This window comes from Solea senegalensis, linkage group LG7, assembly GCF_019176455.1.
Source record: "Solea senegalensis isolate Sse05_10M linkage group LG7, IFAPA_SoseM_1, whole genome shotgun sequence".
Lineage (NCBI taxonomy): Eukaryota > Metazoa > Chordata > Actinopteri > Pleuronectiformes > Soleidae > Solea > Solea senegalensis.
In genome coordinates, this window is record NC_058027.1 from 2065293 (window position 1) to 2073879 (window position 8587).

The following is an 8587-nucleotide window of genomic DNA, read 5'->3' on the forward strand; positions in this document are numbered from 1 at the left end:
CTGAATAATGTAGATTAATGTGCCCTTTATTCCAAGTTAACCATGATTAGACTTCTTGGCAGAGGAATTGGAGCAGACCTGGACGGACAGAGTGTGAAAACTTCAGCTTTGTTATAAAGTCATCAATCTTATCTGTATTTGGTTGGTTTACATAATCAAGCACCCTTTTCAAGAATGTCAGAGTATAATCAGAAATATTTCCTCCAGGTCTGCACATGACAACCAATCATAAGATCACACGCCATCCATTTAGCTTCTGACTGACAGTTTGAAGAGGAAGCAGCGAGGATGCAAGAAAACCAGAATTAAAACCCGTGAGTGACACAGCAGGACCAAGATTTAACCTTTGACAGACTAACTGTGATAAAAAACACACACATCCCACCGATAACCACAGCGAGGTAAAAGATCCTTCTCCTGCACACGTCTGTTAGCCTGAGGTCAGAGGTCAGGTCATCACACCGAGGTTCCCTCCGTGGGCACAGACGTCTTATTGTCGTCAGGCTTCATGGCTGGAAACAGCAACACCTCCTGTAACAAAATTACACACGAGTGAGTGTGTGTGTGTGTGTGTGTGTGTAATACATCTGTACGAAAACAAAACAGAAACACACAGTTCATTTCTACACATTTTCATATTCTAGATAAAGTAATTCTGCTCCAGTGACAATAATAATGTTGGTCTAAAAATTTTGATCAGCAGTGTGTGTATATATGTACTCTTTAACCTGTGTTGTGTGTTAAAGTTGTGAAGCTTCATGGTGATTATAAATGTTCAGATGGGTCATTTTAGGAGACAACCTCACAGTCCGTGTACTTTGAGAAGGCAAAAAGACAGAATGAAGAGTTGTCTCGATGTGCAAATAAACGCAGCAGAAATCCAACAGTCACTCCACTGCAGTCAAGCCCCTGCTCAGCATACAAAAAAACAGTCCAACAGCATCGTAACGACAGTTTCTATGAGCTTTGCAAAGTTTCCGTTTATTTGCACATCCAGAAAACTAATCATTCCGTCTTTTTCCTTTTTCATTTTCCCATTTATGTTTTATTTTCTTGCAGCGTTGGCCGTCAAGTACACGGATCCCTCACACAGAGCCTGTTTTATTATGCCGGTGTAAGAATCACTTGTATACGACAGCTTTACCTTGATGTTGTTGGAGTCGGTCAGGAACATGGTGAGACGGTCGATGCCCATTCCCCAGCCAGCGGTGGGAGGCAGACCGTACTCCAGTGCAGTGCAGAAGGTTTCATCAATGAACATGGCTTCATCGTCACCCTCAGCTTTGGCCTGATCAAACATTCAAGTCTAATCGTTAACGTGCACCGAGTCTTTAGATGATGAAACAATAGAACACGTCAGACAGGGGAGGGATTTACTCTCACCTTGGATTGTTGCTCAAAAAGCTCCCGCTGTCTGACTGGATCATTCAACTCAGTGTAAGAATTGCAGATTTCCTTCTTCATGACAAAGAGCTCAAAGCGCTCCGTCAGGCCTTTCTCTGATCTGTGCCTGAAACGACCAGCACATTTCATGACTCTGAGCATTCAAACAATAGCTGTCCTACAGTTAATGTAACACGTGTCACACAGAAATACTCCTTAAACTGTGGGTTTGACAGGTGAGAATATTCCTCTATTTTACCTGTTTTTTTGTTAGAAACAGTTTTTCTTATTCTTTATATATATTATTTTGCGTTTTTCACGTTTCGTTCTTGTGTGGAAACATTTTTAGTAAGTTTTTTATGTGAGGGAAAAGCCAAAGTAGTGACCTCACTGTCAAAGCACGGGGATATGGCTCCACCTTATAGAACGTTTACAATGACAAGCCAAATGAAAATATAAAGTATAGCATATAGTGATTGGATGTGTAAGATTTTAATCATTCTGATCCAAATCTTACCTTATTATTGCAACCAGTGATTATTTTCCTGATAAAAATGAGTTCTTACACGTTTGGCTTCTAAAGAATTCAAAGTACCTGCTGTTGTTGCTCTGCACTCACCATTTTGCTAAGGGACTCATGATCTGAGGGTGATCACAGATGAATGTCGGGTTGATGCAGGTGACCTCGAGGAAATCTCCAACCAACTGTGAGAAAGAAAAATGTTATGAGTAAACACTATCTAAACAGCAATCCACTGTACAAGAGGTGATGTTCATGAAGGGAGCACCTTGTCAAGGAGGCGGGCGGTGGTTCTGGGTGCAGGACATTCAACTCCCTTCTGTGCGCACAGTTCGTCAAAGAATTTCCGCGTCTCTGAAAAGCAAAAGAAACCGGAAAAGTAATGACGGAGCCAACACTGAGCTTTTCTTTATCCCCTCACTTTAACCTCTGCCACAGACTCTCACCGTCACTGTCGTAGCTGTCTGCTGGAGGGAACTTCACTCCCATGATCTTCTCCAGGTCGTGTGTCATGCTCACTCTTCTGAACGGTGGGGTGAAGTCAATCTCATAGGCCTGACCCTCTGGACCGTCAGGGTGATACGTCACCTTGTATCCTCCAGTGATGTGTTTCACCATCCCTGTAACACAGAGGCATCACTCACTCGCTGAGTGCTTATAGGAGGTGACGAAATATGAGTTTTGTACATTAAAATAAAGTGGATTCATGTCGTCATTCTCAGTGACAGCTGTGTTTTATCATATGATGCAACAGATTCATGCTGGAAAACAAAAGGGAAACTAAATTCTCTTTGTTTCACAGTGACTTTATTTTCCTCTGACTCATTTCTGTTTTTGACAACGGGCTCAACAATCATACTTTCACTTTCTATAGAGACAAATATGACAACTTCTGGCTGAGGAGAATTCATTTTGCTACCCCCTTGTGGTCATAGGTAGCTATTGCAAATATGTAGCATTTTTAAGGATAACCGCTGTACACTCTACAACAGGTAAATCCAAAGTCCGGCCCACAGGCAGTGATCAGATTTTATACGGCCTGCAGCTCAGGTCCAGTTTTATAACGTATTATTTATGGTCCGGCAATAAGAGACAGACAGACAAACATTCATCAACTGCAAAACTGTTATAAAAGAGTGCATTTATTATATTGAATATTACCTTATGTTACCATGTTGTCTGAATTCATTTTTTCTTCCATTTATTCACTCCTGTATGGCTTCGATTTGGTTGCATTGCCATTTAAAAATTATAATAGTGAATGTGTTATAAAACAGTGTATTTCTATGTAACTTTTACAGTTAAAATGTCTGAAGGGACCATTGGCCCCCTTTAAAAAAAGGTTTTGCACACCGCTGCTCTACAACCAGATACGTTGTTCAAATGCTGTGCACAATTAAAGTTGAATTTTCCAACTGAATCAATCTAGAATGCAGACAATGATTGAATTATTTGCATTACAACTGTTTGTCCTCTTAAACAGGAACCAAAACAATCAGGTCATGGAAACGAAACCTAACTCACATTCACTCGGTACATTTCCTGAGTTGGATCCACACGTTGACGTGTTAAAGATTAATTACACTTCAGCACTTTTACATGGGCCATTTCACACAATGATTAATACAATAACTAACTAATAACAGTTTCATTACACTGCCGTGTATCTGACGAGGTCTATGGATTATAGTCCAGGTCAGAATCAGTCATCAGCCTTTTTTTTCTACCCGTCTTTTATTAATGTCATTGTTGGGCTATTTGCAACGTAGCACTTATTTGAATCCATTTAATATTGTGTTTAATGTACAATATTCCTAAACAAGGTTCCCTTTCTTAGTGAAGGGTGTTTTGTATTAGGAGGCACAGCCCCGGTGACCTTGACTTCTTATCTGCAACTATGAGATCAACAATATTTCTACTGTGCTTGAAGCTTTTTGATGCAAGTTAATGCCTCCATCCAACATTATGAATGCCACAATGTTACAAGTTACAGAGTTATCAAACAAGTCCAGTCTAGAAAACATCACCTCACTAGTGCAGCACTGCAATCTGCACTACGTGTGTGTGTGTGTGTGTGTTCTTTTACCTGAGAGAAGTTTCTCTGTGATTTCAATCAAGTCGTGGTAATCTGCGTATGCCATGTAGAATTCACAGGTGGTGAACTCGGGATTATGAGTGAGATCGATGCCTTCGTTCCTGAACTGACGTCCGATCTCATACACGCGGTCTATTCCGCCAACGACGAGCATCTGTGGCAAAGATGTGACGCCGTATAGATTTAGAAATACTGAAACTTGTGTTTGTGTTGATGTACAACACATTGACACTGGTTGTTGATTAGAAGGACTGAGAGGCTCTTATTACCTTGTGGTAAAGCTCAGGTGCGATCCTCATGTACAGGTTCATATCCAGCTCATTGTGGTAAGTAACAAACGGACGAGCCACTGCACCGCCGGGAATAATGTTCATCATTGGAGTCTCAATCTAAAGGATTAAGCAAAACACAATGACACGCACGTTTAAACAATGTTATAAATGGCAAAAATAGAAGAGAGAGTAAACCGTTATAAGATCCCCACATTTATACATATTCAAATATTAGTTTTAATCACATTATTCACTTCAGCACTGCATGTGTGTACATGTAACAGTCTATACTAACAATGTAATCTGTTTACATATGAACACAAATGATTAAAACTTGAATACAAATGTTGGATTCCACATTCGTATTAGTCACGTTTTCATATATTTTAATTTACACATTTTACCTCCATGGCCGACATTGAAGACACACTAAAAATACATGATTGATGAGTTGCGTGTGACGCGGTCTCCAATGGTTACCTCCAAAAATCCCATCTGATCCAGGAAGTTACGCAGGTATGTGATGATCTTGGCGCGGGTGACAAACTTCTGCCTCACATAGTCGTTGAGAATCAGATCTAAGTATCGCTGACGGAATCTTGTTTCCTATGAGAGACAGAATTTTAGTGTTAAGAAACAAACAGTGCTGTTGTTTTTCCTCAAATTCACAGTTTATTAAATGTTAGCATCATTCGTCACATCAGAATTTCCAAAAAAATTAAATAATAAAAGACCAAAGATGGAGGAACTCAAAATCCTACAGCCACAATTTGACCCCTGTGAAACAGTTTATTTACTGTACTGACATTTGTACTGAAAATTTGAGGAATTTGAAAACTTTAGCCCTGAGGATAATTGCAATCAGTCATGTTAAGTGTTCACTAAAATGTTTTACAGATATCATTATTTTTTATAATCAAATGTTAATAGTGTTTCCACTTCCTTATGACCATATTTTAATTCAGTGTAACATTAATAGAGTTCCCTCATATCAAAAGGTTATTTGGTCATGCATTCAAAAAATAAGACAGACTTAATTATAACTTTAGCGTCAGCTAACAGTCAAACAAGTCAGGTGGGAACTGACAAAAAAAAAAACAGGTTAGGGTAGATATTTACAAAATTGGTTGCATCGCACACAAAAGCATTCAAGTCATTTCATCCCGACGTGAAGTAGCTGCAACCATTTTTTAAAATATACTAAATAGCAAATTGTGAGACATAAGATCAAATGTTCTACCCAGACATGTGCTTCTGTTGTTTGTAGGACAAGAGCGGCGTCGTCATGACGGATTTTATTACCTTGTCTTTTAGGCCAAAGTGGAGATGGGGCAGCATGTGCAAACAGGGAGACAGCAGGGTCATCTCAATGGGAATGATGCTCAACTCCCCTTTCTTAGTTTTCCCCGGGTTTCCACGGACACCAATGATGTCGCCGCGGCGTAGTTTGTCGTTGATGGCCGCAAAGGCATCTTCAGACTTGTAGTTCCTGACAAGAGTAAAAACATGATTTAGATTTGTTATTTGAAGAAGACCCGGTTTTAGTGATCCGATCACATTCACATGGAGATGCTTCAAGGATGCATTTGTCTACACTCCAAGTAAATGAGTGAAATCTGTCCTCAGTGTTAATTAGTGACCACCTAAAAAAATATGGTATACATAAATCATACAATGCAATGAGTTATTATGTTTGACATCAGCTGACAACCTATACCTTGAGTTTGCCATTACTTGCAACTTGACGCCTTCACCTCGCAGGTCATAGAAGATCAGCTTGGCACCAGACTCCCTCTTGGCATGGACACGACCTGCCCAAACAAAAACAAAAATGGAGTTTAACAGGACAGCTACAGCTAAACTGCACCATGTATAATAAAAAAATATTCCTGGTACCTGACACACAAAGAACAACATCTGTCAGCTGGTCCCCAGGCTGTAGATGATTGTACTTTTCAATGAACTCCGTGAGAGACAGGTCTACATGGTACTTGTGTGGGTACGGATCCTCTGCTGTGCCCTTCAGTTCCTGGATGGCTTGGGAGCGGATCTTGAAGTATTGCTGCAGTAAAGAAAAACATCTTGTGACTGTTGTATGTTTAAACAACTTTATCAGGGTTGTAATAAGTAAAAAAACGAGGTGTATAGACCATGCAAAAATCTCACATTTGGGTCGAGAGTCTCGTCGTCCAACCCACAGGCGCCGAGCGCTGCCTTGTCATTGGATTCTTTCTTTTGTTCCACCTGCTCTTTGACCTTTGCCTCTTTCTCTGCTGCCTTCTTCTCAGCTTTCATTCGCCTCTTCAGCTCACTGACAAAAATGAAACAAAAAGTCGAAGATGAGTCACAAGTTAAATATTACTAACTGCAGTCTTTAAGGCAACAACAGATGTTTAACAAAACATGAAACGCACAAAAATCTAATTTCACACATAATTACACTGAATATTTTATTGTATTCTGGGGCTTGGGTCAAAACAGAGAAGGACAACAAAGACTCATGCAGAGAAGGAACCATATCTTTATTTGATGACAAAAGGTTGGTTGTTTTTCTCACGGGAACGGAAAAGCCACCAACCTTTTGTCACCTCTCCACCGGTTCCCATAAATTTGAGCTGGGCCTGCAGCTGTACATGGGGATGCACATTTTAACCACTGCCCCCTGACCACAAAGGCTTGGCACAGCTGCTGCCTGGCTGCTCTGACCAGACACAGCATGCTGAACTGACACAAGTCAGCAGGCAGACCTGTGAAAATAGACATATTTGTACACAGTATATGTGCAAAGGTACAGCTTTCCTAGTAAAGGCCACCTTTGTCTGGTCTAGTCTGCATCTCCACACAAGTAAGCAACGTTAAAGGGCAGCAGACTTTACAAGAAGAAGAAGAAGAAACTCACAGAAAACCTGACATTAGCTTCGTGTTTCTTTTAATTAGCCAGGTCACCGCTAACACTAAATGACTGCCGGTGAGTTAAAATGAGCAAAGGAAGACACAGATAAGAACTAAGGATTGTTATTGTGCTCGAATAAACTCAACATGTGGAAAAAAGTATCATCTTATTGGTTAAAGGGGATGGAATTGTGTGAATCACACGTTAAAACGAATATCGAAAACGAAAGCTATGTGCGGAAGACACGTTTCAGTAGATGTTGGATGTTGTAGTTTCACTCGTGAGGAACAAGGACTACTCAGGCGGCATCGACTCTTATTTAAGACTACAACTACCAGAGACCAAGACGCAATGAATCATGGGATGTGTAGGCTAATCGCGTGGCAGCATATGAAGCCCTTCACGTTCCAGATGTAACATGAAGTAATATCACAGAGCCTCGTCGAAAAACGTCACTGCGGTTCAAATAATCACATGTTGAGCAAAAATAGGACAAACTGGCGGCTTGATAACAGTTTGACTGCGACGGAAGAAACGAGCGCGCTTACTTTTTGCTGAGTTTATCTCCGTCCACCGCTGTCACGTCGGCCATGTTGCACGTCCTGCTCTCGGAAAGATCTACGGAGGTGAGCGCGCGCAGCAACAGCGCGAGAAGTGGATGACGCGTTTGTGGGCCTGTCGGAAATCTGAGCTTCACTGAGAGAGACAGAGAGAGAGAGGGACAGAGAGAGAGAGAGAGAGAGACGCTACAGCGAATATAAAACTCAAGTATGTGTAAAGTTGTGTATTTTATGGTGTAAACTGTACATTATCAGAGCAGTTTACCACTGTATATGCACACAACTACATTTTATCTACATGTTATTCTGTAGGGTAAATGAATATAAATCACACAAGATTGTATTAAGTACAGGTATTTTGTGACAGTGTACAGTAAATGTACACTGAAATCAGACCTTACATAGGTATATTATTATTTTAATGAAGTTTGTACACCAGTAAGCTATTCTGACAGAGAACGTATGTCAGTCTGGTTGCTTTGATGTGCTTTGAAGTCAGTTGTAGTCGATGCTTGGCAGATGAGAGACACGTTCACTGGCTGGGATGTGATTGGCAACTTTGAACTGTGGAGGGCAGCGTTGCACCTTTTAGTGTAGAGCCGGCAGCCTGTCGGAACTTAGTGAGAGAAGAAGAGCGTTGTGGCTTTGGTTGTGTGACATTCATCAAATGCATCAAAGGCAGGAGTCCTTTGCCTGAGATGTGTGTACTGCACAAGTTCACAAACATAAAAGGGAAACTTTATAGATCATAGGTATAAGTTCTTCTGTGTTTTAGTACTGTCATGTAGACTGTGAGGTGTAATAAATGCTGCCCTCCACAGTTCAAAGCTCTTAATCACAGTTTGCTGTTCACAGTTGTTCAGT

General features: G+C 40.7%; 2 protein-coding genes across 3 annotated transcripts in view; both read right to left on the reverse strand.

Moving 5' to 3' along the window:
* swap70a (switching B cell complex subunit SWAP70a) overlaps positions 1 to 8587 on the reverse strand; it is a 924354-nt gene that overhangs the window by 728596 nt on the left and 187171 nt on the right. The gene's annotated exons all lie outside the window — the stretch shown is intronic.
* kars1 (lysyl-tRNA synthetase 1) lies at positions 6 to 7794 on the reverse strand. 2 transcript variants are annotated; one of them, XM_044029771.1, is made up of 15 exons: positions 7712 to 7784; positions 6849 to 7017; positions 6437 to 6581; positions 6167 to 6332; positions 5988 to 6081; positions 5573 to 5759; positions 4751 to 4876; positions 4268 to 4387; positions 3990 to 4152; positions 2350 to 2523; positions 2172 to 2257; positions 2003 to 2088; positions 1384 to 1510; positions 1145 to 1288; positions 6 to 531 (listed from the first exon to the last, which is right to left on the reverse strand). In XM_044029771.1, the coding sequence occupies exons 2-15, from the start codon at positions 6986 to 6988 to the stop codon at positions 457 to 459; spliced, it is 1833 nt and encodes a 610-aa protein (XP_043885706.1). In that variant the 5' UTR covers positions 6989 to 7017; positions 7712 to 7784; the 3' UTR covers positions 6 to 456. The 2 variants fall into 2 exon arrangements, with proteins under 2 accessions (XP_043885706.1, XP_043885707.1); XM_044029772.1 differs by lacking the exon at positions 6849 to 7017 and having other exon boundaries at positions 7712 to 7794.